Source organism: Cervus canadensis, chromosome 2 (genome assembly GCF_019320065.1).
Source record: "Cervus canadensis isolate Bull #8, Minnesota chromosome 2, ASM1932006v1, whole genome shotgun sequence".
NCBI lineage: Eukaryota > Metazoa > Chordata > Mammalia > Artiodactyla > Cervidae > Cervus > Cervus canadensis.
Genome location: NC_057387.1, coordinates 6,608,146 through 6,629,590, shown reverse-complemented (window position 1 = coordinate 6,629,590; position 21,445 = coordinate 6,608,146). Strand labels below are relative to the sequence as shown.

At 44.8% G+C, this 21,445-nt stretch overlaps 1 protein-coding gene across 2 annotated transcripts in view; it reads left to right on the top strand.

Moving 5' to 3' along the window:
- C2H1orf226 (chromosome 2 C1orf226 homolog) overlaps positions 1-21,445 on the top strand; it is a 343,732-nt gene that overhangs the window by 226,505 nt on the left and 95,782 nt on the right. For both annotated transcript variants that reach the window (XM_043450834.1, XM_043450824.1), the window contains exon 3: positions 11,358-11,450. In XM_043450834.1, the coding sequence (XP_043306769.1) occupies positions 11,358-11,450 (93 nt within the window). The remainder of the gene's footprint in view (positions 1-11,357; positions 11,451-21,445) is intronic.

The following is a 21,445-nucleotide window of genomic DNA, read 5'->3' as shown; positions in this document are numbered from 1 at the left end:
TTCAGGGACTTTATAATATTTGATATGAACTCTTTCATTTAACTTTACGAGGTAAGTGTGGAGATGTGCATGGTGGATGATCAGGGATGCAGGAAGTCACACAATATGGTTGATTGTTTTCTTTTAAAGAGAGATAAATCAAGCCTTAGCCAGATTCACGACTCTACTAAGTACTGGCAGGCTTTTACTCCTTCAGGCGCGTGTGTGTGTAGATAGGAGTTTCTGTTTAAGCACTGTTGTGTCTTTATTTTCTTCCTCTGGAAGATGACTTTAATGTCCCGTATCTTCCTACTTATATGAGATACTGTGTTAACCATCTAGGGGATGGTCTGGGTTAGATATTAGAGGAGAAGGATAGAATTGGTCACAGTCAGGATTTGTTGTTTTATTTTTGGCTTTTCACCCATCTATGCCTCTGATTTTACGTCAAAGGAGAAGGTTCTAATACGTGTTTTTACTGTGCTGCAAGAGCTAGTGGAGGGAAAGGCAACCTGAAACCAGTGGTTTATTAGTAGCAGCGGTGCTTATCTTGCTTCATAAATCACCCCTTGGGACCCCTTAATCATTTGGGGTGTTGTTCAGCTCCCCGTGACCTGTCAGCATGCTCCTAGTCAGAGAGGGTGACGGCTGTGTTCCAGGGCCTGTCTAGTCTTCTCTCTGCAGGGAGCAGCTGCCGCTCAGGGGCTCCCTTGAGCACACGGCCTGAAATCCAAGGGCCTGCTTCATTTGCCCACACCACCATGCCAGTCTCTCCACACTGTGAAAATGCCTCCCTCCCGCAAAACATCTGTGTTTGGATGAAACTCTCGCCCCACTTCACAGTGCTCCAGAAGGCGGTGAACTTGGATGTTTCCTGCCCCGAAGCCCTCCTTATGTTCAGGGGCCCCCTTGGCCGTGTTTTCTGTCCTCATTAGCATTCTGTGCCCTTCCCAGGTCACTGACATGTGTCCTGGGGTGTGGAATAGGGTGGAAGCAACAGGAAATGAGGGCAACCAGTGCGATTAGTGTGGGAAAGAATTTGGGCTGTAGATTGTGTGCTTTCCGTTGAGTGCTCTGAGAATATTCTAGATCCTGTGAAGTTAATTTCCAGTAAGTTCTTCCCCCCTTTCTTGCTTCCTCTTATAAGTGGAGTTGCCTGCATATCTGAGAGCTCATTACACATGTATTGGATGAAGGGAGGAATGAATGATGACTTTATTTTCTGGAGCCAAGACTCTGGGCTGGTGGGGTGCTGGGGCTGTAGGGAACAGATGTTGAGCATGGGGCTAAGAGTCAGAAGATATGAGCTTCAGGCTTGAGTTTTCTGCGAATGAACCTAGGGAACTATTTTACTGTCTTTAGGTGGTGGCTTCTTCATAAGATGAAATATCTGGTCAACATCTGTGATCCCAAACATTTCAAACACCAGAATTCCTCTAAATTTTTGTTGATTAAATATTTCAGAAGCTTTTGTACTGGGAAGGTAACCAACAAAATTCGCCTACTGAATGAGAGGAGATATTTACAAACAATGTATTTGGTAAGGGGTTGATATAACTCCTATAACTTCATATCAAAAAAGGGAACAGCCCAATTAAAAAATGAGCAGAGGGCTTAAATAAACTTTTTTTGCAAAGAAAGCATACGGATGACCAATAGGCACATGTAAAGATGGTCAGCATCACAAATCGTTGCTGCTTCTGCTGCTGCTAAGTCGCTTCAGTCGTGTCCGACTCTGTGCGACCCCATAGATGGCAGCCCAGCAGGCTCTGCCATCCCTGGGATTCTCCAGGCAAGAACACTGGAGTGGGCTGCCATTTCCTTCTCCAATGCATGAAAGTGAAAAGTGAAAGTGAAGTAGCTCAGTCATGTCCGACTCTTCGTGACCCCATGGACTGCAGCCCACCAGGCTCCTCTGCCCATGGGATTTTCCAAGAGTACTGGAGTGGGTTGCCATTGCCTTCTCCATCACAAATCGTTAGGGAAATGCAAATCAAAATCACAGTGAAATATCACCTCATACCTGGCAGAATGACTGTTATCGAAAAGGTAAGAAACAAGTGATGATAAGGATGTGGAGGAAAGGGAACCCTCATGTGAACCTCATGTTGGTGGGAATGTAAATTGGTACAGCCATGGAAAACAATATGGAAATTCTTAAAAAAAAAAAAACTGAAAATAGAACTATCATATGATTTAGCTATTACACTTTTGGATATTTATCTGAAGAAAATGAAAACACTAATTCAAGAAGGTATACTTACTGTCTTCATAGTAGCATTATTTACAATAACTGACATATGGAAGCAACCCAAGTGTCCATCAATGAATGGTTAAAGAAGATGTGGCATATAAAAGTACTCACCCATAAAATATTACTGGACTACTACTCAGCCATAAAAAAGAACGAAATCTTTCCATTTGTGCCAACATATGTGGACCTAGAGGGTATTATGCTAAGTGGAGTAAATCAGAGAAAGGCAAATGCAGTATAGAGTTCACTTACATGCAGAATATAAAAAACAAAACCAAAATAGAAACAAATTCATAGATACAGAGAATAATCTGGTGGTTGCCTAAAGGGGAAGAATTTGGGGGAGATGGGTGAAATAGGTGAAAGAGATTAAGAGGTGAGGTACAAACTTCTAGCTATAAAATAAATAAGTCACATTATGGATGTAATGTACAGCATAGAAACTGTGAAGTGAAATGAAGTGAAGTGAAAGTCGCTCAGTCATGTCCGACTCTTTGCAACCCCATGGACTGCATACTCCATGGAATTCTCCAGGCCAGAATACTGGAGTGGGTAGCCTCTCCCTTCTCCAGGGGATCTTCCCAACCCAGAGATTGAAGCCAGGTCTCCTGCATTGTAGGTGGATTCTTCACCAGCTGAGCCACAAGGGAAGCCCAAGAATACTGGAGTGGATAGCCTATCCCTTCTCCAGTGGATCTTCTCGAACCAGGGTCTCCTGCATTGCAGGCGGATTCTTTATCAACTGAGCTATGAGGGAAGCCCCCATAGGAACTATAGTCAATAAGGTTGGAATAACTCTGTATGGTGACAGATGGTAAATAGACTTGTCAAGGTAAACATTTTATAATGTATGAAAATACAGAATCACTATGTTGTACACCTGAAACTAATATAATATTGCATGCTAATTACAATTCAATGAAAAAGAAGAAAAAACTGACAATGTATACCAGTAGCCAGTGTAGCCGTATTAAGAGGAGAGCTTCCCAGGTCACTCAGTGGTAAAGAATCAGTCACCTGCCAATGCAGGAGATGTGGGTTCTATCCCTGGGTTGGAAAGATCCCCTGGAGGAGGAGGAAATGGCAACCCACTCCAGTATTCTTGCCTGGAAAATCCCATGGACAGAGAGGAACCTGGTGGGCTACAGTCCATGAGGTCACAAAGAGTCAGCCGTGACTGAGTGACTGAGCAGACATGCATGCATGGAAAGTTGGGAAAGTTACCTTCTCTCCTGCCTTTCAGACTGAATTTCTAAATTACTCATGCCATTTGTGACCTTGGATCTTCTTGGGAAGAAAAGAAAGGATATCCTAAAAGATGATCCAAAAGAAGAATGTGTTAATCCTGAGGACTACTGTCTTAAACCAAAGTAGACAAAATTGCCTTAAGAGGACAAATTTCAAATTTCCTCTAACTTACTTAGTAAGTAGGAGTAAAGCCTTCACACCAACATGGAAGATGCTTATAGAAAGAAGGAGAAATTCCTTTTTCTGTTCATTTGTATTTTAGTGTATATTTTTCAGCCTCTGCATAACTGATACGCTGAAAACCCTTGAGCACAGATCTTGGTGCCAGTCTGTGACTGTTTTTTTAGGATAATTTGTTGATGGCAGTACTGAGATCAAATGGTATGAGCCGTGTTTAGGACTGATAGATATTTATAAGTTGCTCTCCTAAAAAGTCGTACCAGTTTAGATTCCCAGCAGTAGTATATACATATCTCTCTTATCATACCCTCACTAGAATTTATTTCCTATCGTATTCTCATTACAATTGACAATTATCATTTTGTAAAAATATTTGACAGTTTGGTACATTAAAATGGAATCTCATTTGATTTGCCTTTTGATTAGTAAGATTGAGCATCTATATGTATTTTTTCTCTTATTGTATTTTTTTCTATGAGTGAACTCCATTTCTTGACCATTTATCAGGGTGTCAGTAATGTTAGTACTAATTTGAAAAGATATTTGTAAAGTAAAAATACTTTTTAATGTAAAAAATGTTTCCGAGATACAAAACATGTAAAACACAATGTCTGAACACCTGATATCTACCATCCAGAGTAATTCCCTCCCAGCATAATATTTGTCATTTTAATGCCTTTGATTTAGAAAATGGATAACTGTAAATAGCAGTGGTGCTTTCCTAAGAATCTGTATTTTAATTGTTATAATGGCATCTGCACTTAAAATATAGTATTTTCATATATAATCAAGATGTTTTGATTTTTGTCTAAGGCAATTCTGGATACAAATAAAAATATGTAAAAGCTCTTGTAGTATGCTTCTATGGACCAGAGTAATGTTTGTGAACAATGTGATCTGTATTGCCTCCTCTGTTAAAAAAAGCAGCAGCAGCAGCAGCAGCCAACTTCTGGCCCTATCCCAGATTGGCTGAGTGAGCGTCTCTGAGGTCTGGCTTTGGATACAGATTCTGCCATTTTATCAGGTATCCCAAGAGGAATTTAAAACAAGTTTGAGACCTCCTGGTCTACAGAACTGGGTGAATATGTAATTTCTACACTTATGTTACAATGGCAATGAATATTCCTCTCTTTAAAAAGTAGCTCCTCTGCTTTGTTTTAAACAATGTGCACTTGATGGGGATTTTATTTACACCCAACTTTCAGTGATATGTCTTGCTAAAATAAGTTATGTTGGGCTTGAAGTTGATAGATAGGAACTAAATGTCCGTACCTGGTATTCCAAAAAACCTCAGGTGTTCTAGAATGTGGATTCAGTACCAGCTTTGGTGTTTGTCTTGCTCAAATTTCTGAGGTTTCATGGGAATGAACAGTACAAGTTACTGAGCCACACAGCAGTGTCAGGGACTGCATGGATGCTTTTGGGCAGCCCTGTCCTTCACATTCTGGCTCCATAGGCTGGATCTTAGGGAAGCTGGGTTGCCCAGAGAACAGAGGTTCATCTGCATGACCATCCCGTTGATTTGTTACCTCTGTACCTGAGTTGATTGAGAACAGCCTTGACCAATGATGGAGGCTCTAAATTATTTCACTTAATGAAGTATGGATCAAGCAAAAGATAAGGTACTTACCAGCATGCTGTGGAGTTTAAAAGAGTTAAAGAAAGTCAGATCTTCTTAGGGGTCACTAAGAGTTGGACACGACTGAGCGACTTCACTTTCACTTTTCATTTTCCAGCATTGGAGAAGGAAATGGCCACCCACTCCAGTGTTCTTGCCTGGAGAATCCCAGGGACGGGGGAGCCTAGTGGGCTACAGTCCATGGGGTCGCACAGGGTCGACTGAAGCGACTTAGCAGCAGCAGCAGCAGCAGATCTTCTTACGGTCTTTATACCCATGGAATGGAACCTAGGTTTTAATAACTTGAGTTGTTAATCAGTTAATTAACTTATGGGAGATTTATTTTACCTTTGTAGACAGTGTTATGTTTTCTCAGGCTTGGTAAATAACCACTGTCAGCTGTGTTCATTAATTTATTTGACATTAATTTATCACCCTCCTGTGTCCTGCTGCTGTATTCTTGGGCACAAATATGTGTAAGATGTTTCCTGCTCTCAAGAAGGGCCTGGCCTAGTGGGAAATCCACAACCTATCAATGGTGAGTGATAGAAGAGGCTCACATGTGGCAGAAGCAGCCAAGTTGATGGTGTAGTTCTGTGGGAGGATATGGGAAGTGGGAGTCGACCTGCAAGGCTTCCCTGTGGAGCAGGCTGAGCAGATAATTTAAGAATAAGCAGGAGTTCATCAAGTGGATGGTGAGGGGAGGGCATTCTGGACATAAACATTAGCAAATGCAGTTACAGGGAAGTATGGGAAAGTATGGCATGTTTGACTTGCATGTGGGAGAGTAACAGAAATGTCCTTGCACAAGCAGAATTAAAGTGGACTTGCCATGAGAAGAAATGTGTTTGTTACAGTGTTTTCAGATGTTTATATTCTCCTGGTAAAATATGCTTTAAATTTTCCATTTCAACCATTCTTAAACACACAGTTCTATGAAATCTACCTACAGCATTTGTACTGTGCAACCATCATCCTTGTCCATCTCTAGATCTTTTCTTCTTCCAAAACTGAAACTCTGTACTCCTTAAATGCTAACTCCTCATTCTCCCCTTTCCCCCAGCCCCTGATGACCACCATTCTACTTTCTGTCTCTGTGAATTTGAGTACTCTTAGGTACCTCATGTAGGTGGAATCGGGACTTTTCCGATAGCTCAGAAGATAAAGAATCTGCCTGCACTGCAGGAGACACGGGAGACACAAGTTATATCTCTGGGTCAGGAAGATGCCCTGGAGGAGGGCATGGCAACCCACTCCAGTATTCTTGCCTGGAGAATCCCATGGACAGAGGAGCCTGGTAGGCTACAGTCCATGGGGTCGCAAAGAGTCAGACACGACTGAACTGACTGAGCACGCACACACTCAAGTACGTTGTTAAACTTTCCAACTTTAAGTGCAAAGTGATTTTCTACAAACCATTTATAAGATGGTGCCTTTGGTTGAAGTGCTTACAGTTTTGCTACAGAGATGTGTTTGCACTCTTGAACCCGAGACTGTGGGCAGAATGTGATTAAAATGCCTAACTGCACTACCAGAATTCATTTGAAATTTTCTGTGGTCGGTCGCAGGAAGCAAAGCCATAAGACTTATTCTAGAAAGGTGGTAAACACAGCTGATTATCAGCCAGGGGCTTGGCCAAGCAAGAACATCACTATCTGTGTTTGCAAACTAAATCTCCTCTCTCGGTCAAGTAGCACCTTGATTCATAAGTGGAAGCATTGCGGGGACAGTGGGAAGGAGCTGGGCAAAGGAAATTTTATGGAGAAGAGTGAGAGGATCAGCTTCCTATGTAGCTGATGAGTGTGCATCACTTGGTAAATTGTAGACAAGGTAATTGAAGAACCAAAGATCCTTATTAAAAAAATCCAGGATTCTTCAGGGAGCTAGACATTTTTGTGGAAATGGATGTGTGTGAGTGTGTGTGTGTGTGTGTCTGTCTGTCTGTCTGTCTATACAGCCCCAAGCTTCCCCTGACTCCTAAGAAAGTGATTGTCATTAATACTCATTTCTGCAGTACAGCAGGGCTGGGCCCGTCCCTTCATTAACACCCACCTCTGTTACAGACCTCCTGCTTCCCCTTCTTGGACACCCTGTAGTTGGAACTGGAGACACACAGGATTAGGAGCTAGCCCTAGGAGCTGGGGACAAGGAAGCACTGGGGCCTCAGAGAGAACCTGTTCTTTTGGCAGCTCTCTGAAGTCCAGCCGACGTTCATACTCACGTCCCTGGTTGGGTGTTTACTCCTGGCACCTGCTGAATCTGGGCCCCTCCGTCTACCCAGCCTCCCCTTCACGGGCCTCACTGGTTGGCACAGCACGCTCACTATTCCCACACAGGGTCCCCAGGCTCTTGTTTATGAACCCAGACACTTGGTCTCTCTAGTCAGTGGTTAGTGTTCCAGGGCTTGTAATGTTTTGTTTCCTAAAAGGTCAGGTCCTGTCGGGCTTAATCTGTCCTTGCTGGTGGGGCTCTGACTAGCAAAGCAAATAGATCAGGTCAGCCTGGCTGCGCTGGGGGAAGAGCCAGGCCTGTTGGCACAGACTTCAGAGCTGGCACAGGCTTTGTGGGAGGCTGGCCTGGGCTGCAGACGGTGGCACCAGCAGTCCTGTTTGTTCTTTGGCCCCTGGCAAAACCTGGGCAGACTAGGTTCCTACCCGGCAGAACACAGATGCTTCCTCCTGGACCTGCCTACCCCTTGGAATAGTGCAGTCTGAGAACGAGGAGAGCTTGTCCTTGTGAGCCTCTTCTCTCTGTTCCCCTGGCCACTCCTATCATCTTCTCTCTTTAAAATCCATTTTCTGTCCCCCTGGTGAGCATAATAACATGACTGTCCGATTGAAGTATAATTGCCATATAAATAAATGGTTTTATGATAATAAAGATTTGAACCTTTTCAGACACTTGATTTCATTTCCCTGGTTTTCAACAGAACTGCAGTTTGAGTACCTGTTCTCTGGTTGGAAAGGGTTTGAGACATCCACCCACCAGACGTGTGGAGTGGGTGCAGAGTGGGTCCAGCCGATGAGCCTTGGCAGCGCTCAGGCAGTCCATGCTGGCCGCTGCCATGGGGCCCGGAAGCCTGTTCCTGCCTCTCTCGCCCCCCTCGACTCTGAAGCACTGCTGGGAGCACCCGGCAGCTGTCATGCGGGGGAGCACCTGTGTCATCCCTGTCTCTGAGAGTCTAGTGCAGTCCCTAGGTCATGCTTTTCCATGCTGTCCTGTGCCCACACACCAAAGAAGAGCCATCTGCAGCTATGGCAGTGATCGAGTTAGAGGCTGTTTTCCACTCCAAAGAGAATGTTTAGTTGCATTTTGAGTTCTTAGGATCAGGGTATTAAAGACATGACCAAGGTTGTCAAAGTACGAACTATGGAAATGGTTTAGATTTTAGATATACAGGCCAAGAGCTGGTTGGGCGCCTCTTGCCAGCCTTGGTTTGGGGGCAGGGATATTGATTTTTTAAAAAAATCCCAAAGAGAATGAAACCAATAGGACCATGGACCAAACAATAAAGCGACATAGTCATATTTTTCTGGAAATAGAAGCCATTTATGGGTCTGGTTCAGCCGGCAATAATATGCTGTCTAGAACCAGGGCGGGGAAGTGACATCGTGCCTTGCAGAGGTGATGGTTTAGTTGCTAAGTTGTATCTGACTCTTGCGACCCCATGGACTGTAGCCCACCAGTTTCCTCTGCCCGTGGGATTTTCCAGGCAGGAATACTGAAAGGAGGTTGCCATTTCCTTCTCCAGGGGAATCTTCCCAACCCAGGAATTGAAGCTGAAGCTGGGTCTCCTGCAGTGCAGGCAGATTCTTTACTGACTGAGCTATCAGGGAAGCCCTTAATATTCGCTACTTTGATTTGTTGCTGGAAAGAAGAAAGAAGGGAGTGTGTGGAGCTTGTGCAAGTGGCATCCTGGACGACAGCAAAGACAATAAAGCAGGCAGAGATTGACCTGTCTGGGGCAGGTTTTGTCCACCTCCGGGTGTTTCCTGGACTCTTAAGCCCTTATCTCCCACCTGAGCTCATAACACACCCCTCTGCACTCCTCCTCCTGGCAGGAGCAGCTGTGATTGTAGTGATTTGTTTCCAAGGGAGGCACAGCTGAAAGACTGTGTTCATTGAAAGCCTGCAAGCAGGGGTAAACGCAGGTGTGGCAGGAAATGGAGCTGGTTCACAGCTCCCAGTGGGCACAAGGCCAAAGTCAGCAGACGTACAGAGTCTCATGCTGGCTCTCCCACCCAGAGATAATTTCAGCTCATCTAGTGCTGCACCTGAGCGGAATGCTGCAGTCGGGGGAACACCCTGCAGATGGTAGCCGTGCTTTGCGTTGCGTGCTGATCACGCAGCTCTGCCCTCCACCAGCTTGCAGCCGTTGACTTAGCAATTTGTAACATGACCAAGGCTGTCTCACAAGCCAGACTCCAATACAGATAGCACGTCTCCCTGTCCTTCACTGTATTCCTCTTGATTGGCTCTGGGTTCCCAGACTCTGAAATAGAGTCTGAAGTTGATGTTTTCTCTTTCTCCTGTGTGTCTGCTGCTCTTCTTTCAGGATCCCTGGTGAAAAGGACAGCTGTTGACAGGATAGAGTGATTGGGAGGGTAGGAGACGCAACCACCAGGCTGGGGAGTGATTTATGTTGTTATCACCTAGAGACTCAGATCAGCAGTAAACCGGAACCTGCCCTGATGATGTGAAGAAAAATACTTCACCTCAGTTAGCCGGGTCTTGTCCTTATCTCTAAGAAGCAGACAGCCAAGGGGCATCAGAGCTAGCTGTGCAACAGAACAAGAAAATGAGCTGACATTTCAGTGGAAGGGATCAAGTACAGGCAGCTAGGAAGCTCTCATTTGAGTTCTTAAAATCAGAGTATAACAGCATGGCCGAGGAAAGGTTCTAGATTTCTTGTGAGATTTTCAAGATAAGTTATGTTTTTATCTTGTTAGGGTGGATTACATTCATGTCTTTCAAAATACCAAGTAGAAATAGGTTTTGGATGTACAGGCAAGGAGGTGGTACTTTACCAAGCTCGGGTGGTGGCATGGTGGGGAAGGGTCTTGAGTATAAAAGGTCCCAGAGAATAGAGCCTATGGGTTGGAGTAGACATTTTGGCCCTGGGTCCTGTATTATTATTTTTAAATCTCTGGTCCAAATGTTTGATTAGAGAGCTGGGCAGGTAAGTTTGCTAGGTGGTGATACCAAGATGGGGACCAGATGAAAATGGATAAGTGCTTAGAATAAAGTTCAGTGAAGAAAATATAGAGTTATAGCACCATTCTGACTACCTGCACAAACTTAAGAAATGGCTGTGAATGAGAAATATAATAGAAGAATATCTGGGATTGAGGATGAAGGCCAGCATTCATCAGCAGTGTAGTTTGTGGTTGAAACAGGCCTGTTCAGGACTGCAGATAGAAGTTTAGAATATAGGGCTTGTGATGTGATGCCCTCCCTTGTAACCATCAGTAGTCAGATCCTTTTTAGAATACTGTCTAGAATGTTTCAGACTAGTGGGTAGATCTGAAGACTGACGTACAGATAAGGGAATTTGGGACTTGACCTTGTAGAGAGTAACTTAGATTTCATAATGATCTTTAAGAAATTAAAAATCCTGATCTGAGGATGGATTCCAGCTCTTCTTAATCTTCGTTGAGGATGGAATAGAGTCTCAGCAGCATTTGGGTAGACTCAAGGAAAACTTGACTGACAATGAAAGTCATTAAATGTCAGAATGATTTATTGAGGGAAGGGTCTGGATTTCTCATGAGATTCTCAAAGTAGGCTCTGTTTTCATCTTGATAGAATAGATCAGATCCACTCGCATGGCCCAGTGTGATAGCTGAGTGTGACACCAGTGACCATTCAGAGCCCCTGTTCCAACCCAAGTATCGCCAAGCCCCTGCCTACAGACATCCACCTGCTTTTACATCCCCTGAGGTGCTTCATGTCCCCAGAAACTGCAGCAGCTCCCTACCCCCATCCGTGGCCCTCTTTTCCAGGTCACGGGCTCTCCGGGTCTGTGCAGATGACCGGCTCTAACTGGTTTGCGCTTCTTTGTTCTCTTCTCACTTGCAGTATGAGTTTAAAGCCAAGAACATCAAGAAGAAGAAGGTGAGCATTATGGTTTCAGTGGATGGAGTGAAAGTGATTCTGAAGAAGAAGAAAAAGGTAAGTGACTCTGAACCACAAACTCTGGTGAAGAGAGACGCAGGGTAGACGGGCGTGGGGTAGCTTTTCTTTCTAGGCTGCTCTCGGGGCAGAATCCTTCCCTTATCTGGTGAGGTGGTCTGCTCTAACCAGCAGCAGTGTGGAGAGGCTGTAGCTGGAGCAGAGAGAAGGCAAGGACCAAAGGCCTGGCCAGTTGGCTGGCTTAGTCCTGTGTCCTATGGGTGACAGGTTCATTTCCTGGCATCCTTGCATCCACCCCTTTCCCCAATTCGATACTTTTACCTTTGAGTCTTGATCTTGGGAAATGCTTTAAATTCAAGTTCAGCAGGGTTCAGTGGGGGAGGAGGTGAGAGGAGGCTTCCTAAGCAGTTGTCCCATCCTGAATAGTCCCTCAAGACTCAGCATACCTACTGTTCAGTGTGCAAGAAGGCTGGGGTGTGACCCCAGTGGGTGGAACGTATCGGTGTGATGGGCCATCCTCTGAGTTGGGGAGAGGCCAGCAAGTGAGTGTACATTGTCTAAACACTAGGCTGTTTTGTGTCCATTTTATGTGCTGTGGGAGAAAGATGTTCTGGGAAAGGCTAGATTCGCATAATAGTCAGAGGGGAGAGTGTATGTGTTTCCAGAAAGAAATGGAAAAGGGCTTGGTTGATGGACAATGTGTGAGGAGAAGCACTTTCTTTTTCCTGTTTCTAGACTCTGCTGAGGCCTTTGTTTTATACCCATTGGTGTAGCAGCATCTGTACTAATGTATAGACATCGTGAGCTGCCTTTGCTTCCAAGCCTCTATTGCTCTCGGGGCTTCCTGGGTGGCTCAGATGGTAAAGAATCCGCCTGCAATGCAGGAGACCTGGGTTTGATCCCTGGGTTGGGAAGATCCCCTGGAGAAGGACATGGCAACTTACTCCAGGATTCTTGCCTGGAGAATTCCACAGACAGAGGAGCCTGGCGGGCTATAGTCCACGGGGTTACAAAGGGTCGGACATGACTGAGCAAATAACACTTTCACTTTTCTCCATTGCTCTTAGTTCAAGTGGGACTCAAGGCAGACCTTGAGCCTGGGGGTTATGGACGGTAAACACAAATACTAATACATAGTAGTAGGTACATAATATGTAGAGGTATTAAAAGATAAATACATGGAAGTAGGAAAGGCAGGGGGTAGATGTTCAAGTTGTAGTCGTCTTGCCAATCCAAGGATTTAAATCTTCTCTGTCCTCCTCCCAAAAGACATTCCCTAGTGTGTGACTGGACCTCTCCAGTGATGAGGAATCTACCACTTCTTAAGGCAGCCCTTTTTTTTTTTCTCTGGACAGCTGGACATTTGCAAAGATCTCCCACATATAAAACTCAAACTCATTCTCTTATGCTTCCTAAATATCTCCAGGGGTGGTTCTAGAAAGTGTTTTATGGCTGTGAGATTGGAAGTTTATAGGAAGAAAATAGAAGATGGTATACTGTTTATAAAGAATTAACTCCTTAAAAATGTACAAGTAGTAGGGAATTTGTAATAGCTTATTAAATATCCCCGACTTCATAAACTTACACTGTGGGGACAACAGTCCCCATTGTATTCTTACCCTGGGGATCTTTTCTGCCCCTTCCCTCCACCCCACATATGTGTACCTAGCAGTTAGCCTTGAGACAGTCTTTAGAATATTGTCCTCTCAGAGGTTCTTGAGGAGAGTTACTGGAATAAGTGAGGCCTATCAGGTCAGTGGGATCCCTGTGCCCCTGTTAAAGAAATTACAGATGATGACCAATGTGAATTGAAAAGCAAGAGAGATCCTCAGAGGAAAAATGGGCCAATGCACCCAAGCTCGTGATTCAGCCAGCCAGGCTGAACCCCAGCTTGGCTTTGATCCTGTGTTGTCAGTTCGCTTTTCTCTGCCCTTCACGTGAGGGGTGACTCATGGGTTGGTGCTCTCATGTACCACCTGATAAAGTGGTAGCTGTGATTTGTGAACACGCTTCAGGTTGCAAGATGCTTTCACACCCATTATCGTCCCATCTCCTCACCAGTCCTGCTACAAAAGTCATCTGGACATCTCACTTGGTCAGCATTAATGGCACCTCATCCCTTCAGGGAACTCACCACACAGACAGTTTCCTCACTAAACTGCTCCCTCACCAGTGGCCGATTTGTTAGCCTCTCAGAGTCTGAAACTCAGACTCATAGGTTTTGAAATTATGGACCTTAGGATACTAACTCACACTGACAAAGCTCAAAAGAGGCCGATGTATAAACCAGAAATCAGGTCCTTTGTTCAGTTTGAGACATGATACGGTGTTCCAGACCAGGTACTCACGTTAGCCTCACAAGCATATTCTTCTGTCAGAGGCGCGTGATGTGAGAAGACACGTCACTAGAGGGTCGCTCCCTGAGCACAGAAATGGAGCAAGTCAGCTGATTGTGTGACAGGAGTGTTTCCTGGCCTCTGGCTCCATAGTAAACCGGATGTTCAGAGTGACCTTGCTGGGTACATGCTGCTCCTAGAGTCTGTTCAACAGACTGTCCAGGCTTTGCCTTCGTGACTCTGACCTCTGGCTTTTGTGGCTGAATGTCTTGGCATCTCCCCACCTCGCCAGTAAACATACACTTCTGCCTCATGTAATCTCTGCATACTTGCAGTTAGTTACATTCCCAGGCCTGCTGTCCTGGGGCCTCTTCTGTGCCTTTCAGGTAACTTAGTATACGTCTGAGCTGATCTGTATGGGGTGCGTTCGTGGTTCTGCCCTTAGAGGACAGTCTCATTTCCCATCTCACCTGTCTCCTGTGTATCATGGACCAAACATGGTGTCATGCTTATCGTGCATGTGGAGAAACGGAGGCTAGAGAGTCTAAGCTTTTTGCCCGAGATGACATACCATGCAAGGACAACTGTGTGAGGCAGAGTCGCCTGGCAGAGAAGCCAGCCTCCTTCCACCGAGTACATGAAAACCAAGCTGGAGAAGTGTCTTGGAGTCTCTGGGACCCGGTGACTCACTCTGAAACTCTATCCCCGGTAACCTCTAGTGTGGGCTCCCCCTCCAGCGGCCCAGAACAGCTGATCCAACAGGTCTTTCCTCAGCGTGACTCTTCTGATGCCAGGCCTGGGAAAGGGGAGCCCCTCCCATCTCGGCCCTTTCAGGCCGTGGTTGTGATTTGGATGACGCCTTTAATCACAGGGTTCATTTTACACTGGTTCTGACAGATGAATGCACATTAATAGCAATCAGCCTTTTTTGTCATCTTATTCCCACGTGACTGTCCTCTGGTATCTGAGTATGCTGACACCGTGTGTGTGTGTGTGTGTGTGTGTGTGTGTGTGTGTGTGTCTGTTTGTAGAATAGAGAGGGGCCAAGTGTAGACAGGCCATGCTTCTCTCCAAGGAAATGGAGCAGTCGGCACATCTCAGTGATAAGGACTGGAGCCCTTGCCAGGTGGCTGAGAGTGTGGGAAGAGGCGTGGCTGATGTTCAGCCGTGGGCACCGTGTGGTATAGCCTCACTGTGTGTGTGCTGTACTGGTCAATAAAAGTGTTGAAAGAGTCCGCTCCTCCTGCTAAGAGCTTGTTGCTTTTTACTAGGTCAGTGTCGCACATCGGAAGGAGCCCTCAGCTGAGAGGAGAAGACCTAGGTTCTAGTCCAGACTCTTACCTCCTGGCTATGTGGTTCTAAGCAAGTCTTCTTAAATGAGTTGGATTAGGCGATCACTTTAACCTTGTCGGCTCAGTTACTCTGTACCGACTCTGCAATGATGCTTTTAGGGGCTTGTGTGTGTATGTATAGGTCACCTGTGCTTCTTCAGGCTTTTGAGAACCTTTTGTGCTACAAAGAAAGCAGACCCCAGAGACCAGATAGGTTTGTGTAAAAAGTTTCTGTCTCCTGAACTTCCAGGGCAGGATGGGAACCTCAGAGGTCAGGAACTTCCCCAAGCAGCCTCCAAGCTGCTGCTCTCTCTGTAGCCTGTCCAAGACTGTTGAATGATGGTGTGGCTCCCGGCTGGGGGAGAAGAGTGTTTACGGGGACTTCCTGTTCTGCAGAGAATGCTTAAGTTCAGGGGCCAGCTCCGTAAGCCCAGCACTTACTTGGACGCCTGGTACAGGCAGTGTGTTTCCAATGACTGTGGCTGTTGGCTGGTTGGGTGAGTGAATATGATTTGTGTATGAGGGTGTCATTAAATCAGGAAGAATTAAGTACTTAGCAGTTGGATCAAATGAAGTCTTATTTGCTACTCTTGGCTGTCACGTTCTTCTCCCTCTTTCTCATTCCATCAGTCTTCCCATTTGAAAAAACATGGATCAGAGCCTTCCTAGGCATAGAGAGGCCTCAGTGGAAACTGCTAACTTCATTATATTATGAGCAGGACTTCTTCAGTGACTCTGACCATCAGATGCTTTATTCTAACACAGGCAATAGCCAAATATATTGGGATCATCTCTTATTGAGATGTAAAGAGAAACAAAAACATCTTTTTGGTTCTATTAATGTGCCTACAATGCTGTTGTCTTTAACTGGCACCAACAGATACTGACTCTCAAGTTCCCTTATGCATCTTAGGTTGTGTTTGTGGCATAAACCCAGCCACAAAGATGATTGGCTTTGCTTTGTGGCTTCTCAACCAGCACATTATCTTCAACTCCCAGCAAGGCCCAAGTACTGATTTTTTCTGTGTATATGATAATTATTATTTGTTACAGTACTGGCATCACACTACAGCACCATTGGCTAGGGAGTGGACTTCTGAATAAGGAAGATTAGTCTTGAACTTCATCCAAAGGATTTTTCTACAAAAGGACTAAAGGGCCTCTGTTTCCTGTGTGTTTTTTTTTTTTATACACACCAATAAGTGTATTGGAATCCCCTAAAGCATTGTTTTAGAAAGGCTCTGCTGTTCTCATTAACAGATATTTATTGTGTCTAAAGGAACTGGGTAGGATACATAGGGGTATTAGATTAGCAAAATTAATTAGCTTTCCAGCAAAATTAGCTATATGCACACATAGGTCTATCATAGCTCCTATAGCATTGCATTTTAGTTATTTGTGTCTTTCCCCCATAGGCTCTGAGCCATTAAGGGCAAAGACCATGTGTTCTCTCTGGTTCTATTTTATCTGTTTGGGAAGGCAGAAGACCAATGGGAGCCACCTGATTGTTATTACACACTAAGATGATAACAAGTACATCTAACAATAATAGGTAACACTGAAATTTAGCCCCTGCCATTTGCTAGGCTTTGTTTGATGCAGTGTATAATTATTAGGTCTGCACATCCATCCCATGAGGTAGGTACCATTTTTAGGTTTGGTTTGCAAAAGAAGATTGAGTGACTTGCCCGAGACCTCAAGTCCCTTCAGTGGTGAAGTTGGGGTTTGAACCAGGTCTGTCTTGTTCAGATCCCAAGTGGGTTCTTCCTGTCACCGTGTTGCTGTGTGTGAACTAGTCTCCTCAGACTCCTTTAGAGAAAAACTGCTCTATAGGAGGTGCCTAATTAATCAATCCAGTGTCTTTAACTTCTAACCTGTACCCTGTCACTGGGATATCACATTGCAAGGAAACTAGTTTCCGGCTCCAAGAGTACTGTTCATTCCTATGAAAACACACAGCTTGGAATTATAAAACCAGAATTTGGGAGAACAATCTTTAGAAGTGCTCTAGTCTGATCCCCTAACAGAGGACAGGAGTAGACCAGAAATGGTCCTGAGGTCACCCAGGCAGTCAGAGCCGGGACTAAACTGAATCCAGTCTTCTTTCTACCATGTTTTTTGCTAGTTTTAACACAGGCATGTTAGGGATTTTGTGCATTGTGTGAGAGCTTATTAGTGCTTCAGTTTTGAATTGTGTTTTCTAGATCTGTATGGGTTATACCTTAAGATGGGTGGTAGCTGTGTTTTCAGACTAATCCCATTCTGTCTGGAGGTGTGGGGAACCTGCCAAGCTGAGTTACTTTGGCCTTTGCAAGGTGGTTTTTTCTTTTTTTTTTTAATTGTTTAAGAAGTCACCATTGCTTTCAAGAACATTAATAAGGGTTACAGATTTTGTGGTGTGCTTCCTGATAATTTCCAGTGGGATAGGAAATAAATGGAAGTACAGAGTTTTCCTCTACTTCTGGGTTCCTAGGGAAGACCTCCAAAGATGCCATATCCGTTGCTGGGTTCCATATCCCTGACTCTGTTTTCTGTTTTTGGCACTGTTCCAGGCTGACTACCTCTGAACCAGGTTTCACTCCCTGCCAGGAAATTTTGGAATAACAGAATGGCTGTAACTTTTCGTGGAGGACTGGATATTTACACTTATTAGATAAAGGAAAGAGAAGAATCTGTACTTAAGGATGTGCTCGCCTCATTCAGCAGTCTTATAAAAACATGCACTGCAAGCCCGTTACCCTCTCTCTCTGTTGAAAGTGAAAGGCTTCCTGACAGTGGAGAGTGAAAACCTTTGATTCTGTCACTTGGAGTAGCAAAGAGATGTGGGGTCTAGAGGTAGACAAGTTGGGCTTTAATTGCCACTGAACTAGATGGCCTTGCAGGGGAGTAAGTTAGCTTCCTGAGCCTCATTGTTTGTCTTGAAAGTTGAGATCAATTTTGATAGTATTAGGAAAGCAGCATATAAAGTTCTTAAGTGGAAGAAAATACTTTTCTTCTGTATCAACTGGGAAATTTCCAGTAAGAATGAGAAAATGAAGCAGCTGAATATGACTCTCCTGTATCTTTCCTTTTTCACTTTCTCACTTTGTGTTATTCTGGGTCCTCCAACAATTAAATGCCATGACAGGATTAAATGCCCGTGGGAGAAAGTAGGGAGGCAAGGCTGGCATAGCTGTCAGGTGTAGTGTGGGTCTGACTCCAAGTGAAGGAGCACAAAGGAAGGAAGGAAGACAGGTTGGGTGAAAGTCTCAGGCTCCAGTGTGGTCCGAGGAAGGTTTGGCAGGGCCGCCAGGGAGTTCTCATTGTCTGTCAGGGGATCCCTGTGTCCCTGAGGATGGGCCTACTCAGAATCGACGGACACTGGTCACTGTCTGGGAGTGGGGTCCCTGTGTGCACGTAATGATGGATTTTGAATGCAGCTCCTGGGGTCCCTGGGTTAGTTAAGGAAGGAAGGAAGGAAGGAAGGTGAAGTCGCTCAGTCATGTCTGACTCTTTGTGACCCCATGGACTGTAGCCCATCAGGCTCCTCAGTCCATGGGATTTTCCAGGCAAGAGTACTGGAGTAAGTTAAACTTCCTGTAATTGGTGGCTGTGTATTTCCATTTGTATGACAGACTCTTTCTTTCTCTAGAAAATTTTTATTAGCCAGTATGTGAAGCAGAACCTTCCTTCAAGTTAAGCTGCTCTATCTCATGACTTTTTAATTACCTTGGAGTGTGGAATACATTTTTTAAAAAGAAGAAAAAAACAGAAGGGGAGGCTGCTGGGGTGGGGAGAGGCGGGGAGAGGGATGGGCTAATAAACTAATTCAGAGTTCTCTTAAAAGGCTCAGCAGCGCCACAAGTGTCCTTTGTAGGTACAGAGGGGACAGAGAGTAAGAAAAACGAGCTATTCCCCAGTTCTGGATGTTGGCGAAATGCTGGACGGCTGCCCCTAGGGTATCAGCATGCTCCGCCCGCTCACATTTTTATCTCTGTTCCTTTATACTTGTGGAGCTAGTGAGGAGGTAGATCTGTCCCCCTGGGCCTTGCTCGTTGGCCTCAGCGATGTCACTGCTTGCGCTCCCAGTGGTTCCAGTAGGGCCCTCCGGAGCCTGGACCTCAGGCTGAAGGAGCCTGAAGACCAGCCTGGCTCAGTCCTGCCGGTCCTCCCGGGGCTGTCTGCAGGGTGCTTTTTCCTTCAAAAGTATTCAGAGGTGCCTCGGGCTTTAGAGGGCGTCCCCCTGCCGTTCCTCTTCCTCGTCTCTTCCCTCCTCCGCCTCCTTTTCCATTCCCGTTTGAACGTGAAATGTCTTCATTCCCTGGCATATTTTGGAGACCACATCTCATTGAGGACAGAGAGTAGCAAAACTGAAAATTTCCTCCCAAAGCTACCACATTAAAAAAGGAGTGGTTTCAGGCATATTTTGGAGCTCTGAGTTTTCTGAGGACAGTTAAACTGAATTTGGCTCTAGTTATTATTCAATAATATATCTCTCCTCCACAGTTGAAGCCAAATTTGATTTATAATCCCATTAAGGTAGGTCATTAGCTTTTCTTTCTCTCTTTAAAAACATTTTTTTCCTGAAAATTTTTTCCTTAGAAGACTATTAGAAAAGTGAGGGAGAAGGGTGATGATCTCTTTGTTGTTGTTGTTGTTTTTTTTTTCTCTATAAAGTTTGGAAAGTGGAGGAGATGTTTAAAACAAGTTTAAAGCAAAGAGAAGAATCAAGTCATTTTTAAGACATCCAGAACCTCCTTCTGATTCAAGCTATTGAGATAATACATTGAGTCTGAATTATACCAGAGCACTGGTCAAAGACTCAGGAGAACTTGAGTCTAGTCTTGAGTGGCTATTAACTATGGGGACACCTTGCTCAAGAAACTGCACTGCTCTGGTCTTATTTGAGAGATGATGGCATAGGAAGGATATACATTGTGTGGGGAGGAGTAGAGAGCCTTTAGTTCTCAAGGTGTTGAAACATCATCCAGACCTTGAGGAGACTGGGTTAAAATGCTCCAACCATATTTGCCTCAGGTTCTTTGAATAACTGAAACATTGGTGAGTCCTGTCTACCCTCCAAACCCTTTGAGTTATTTTGATAATTTCTTTATCCCTTCATAGATTGAATGGATTCATGCAAGGATTACTGTAGTTGTTGTTTAGTTGGTCAGTTGTGTCTGACTCTTTGTGACCTCATGAAATTGCAGCACCCCAGGCTTCTCTGTCCTTCACCATCTCCCGGAGCTTGCTCAAACTCATGTTGACTGAGTCAGTGATGCCATCCAACCATCATATTCTCTGTGGTCCCCTTCTCAAGGATTACTACAAGTAATGCAAGGATTATTACAAGACCTTTAAAGGGAAATATAATGGGATTTTATGACTTTTTTACTTAAGTGGATTTTAATGGAATTTTCAGAAGAAGAAAATTAGTAAGTGAAAAGATGTTTGTTTATTTTTTGGCCAGGATTTTCTATACGGATACTCATATCACTTTAAAAAGGAAAGTATTTTTTCTGCCTGCTGTGGCCCCTTCTGATATTCCTCAATAAAATAACATAAGATTCCCTGGGAGTCGGGAGTCCTGGGAGCCCTTCTCTTCAGATCTTCCAGAGAAAGAAAAATATTTATTCTGTATTATTTGCTTCATTATTCTTTCCTTTTGATGAAAGTATTAGTTGCATTCCTTAGACTTGCAAGGAAGAGTCTTGCCCAGATCACCTTCAGCAGAGGCTTATACCAGGCTGGGAGGAAATGTGGGCTGGCACACGATGCTTCCTCAGGGGTGCAGTCCTGAGAGGAAAGCTATACACCTGGTCTCAGAACCCACCTACCATTACTGGGAGCTCCATCTAGGGCCTGATTGTCTCCAAGGAGAGGATTTGATTGGGTGGAACTGGGTCTTCTCAGGCTTCCCAGGTGGCATTAGTGGTAAAGAAACCAATGCAGGAGATGCAAGAGACACAGGTTTGATCTTTAGATCAGGAAGATTCCCCTGGAGGAGGGCATGGCAACCCACTCCAGTATTCTTGCTTGGAGAATCCTTTGACAGAGGAGCCTGGCGGGCTACAGTCCATAGCATAGTAAAGAGTCAGAAACAGCTGCAGAGACTTAGCGTGCACACCTGAGTCTTCTCGTCATGGAGCTCAAGGACTGGGCAGGTCTGGCCAGCCCCTCTGTGACACTTGACCTTGCTCATGTGCAGGCGGCGCTGATTCTGAGCCCCATCGATCATGGCTGATTAGCAAGGACGGTTCATCAGTTGCATACAGCGTAAGCCAAGTCACCCACACTCAGAAAGAACCCTCTTTGAGGTTACTTTCCTCTGGAGGGGCAGTGGGTGTGGCAGCTCCTCAGACCTTTATGGGCTTTTTGGTGCATTGAG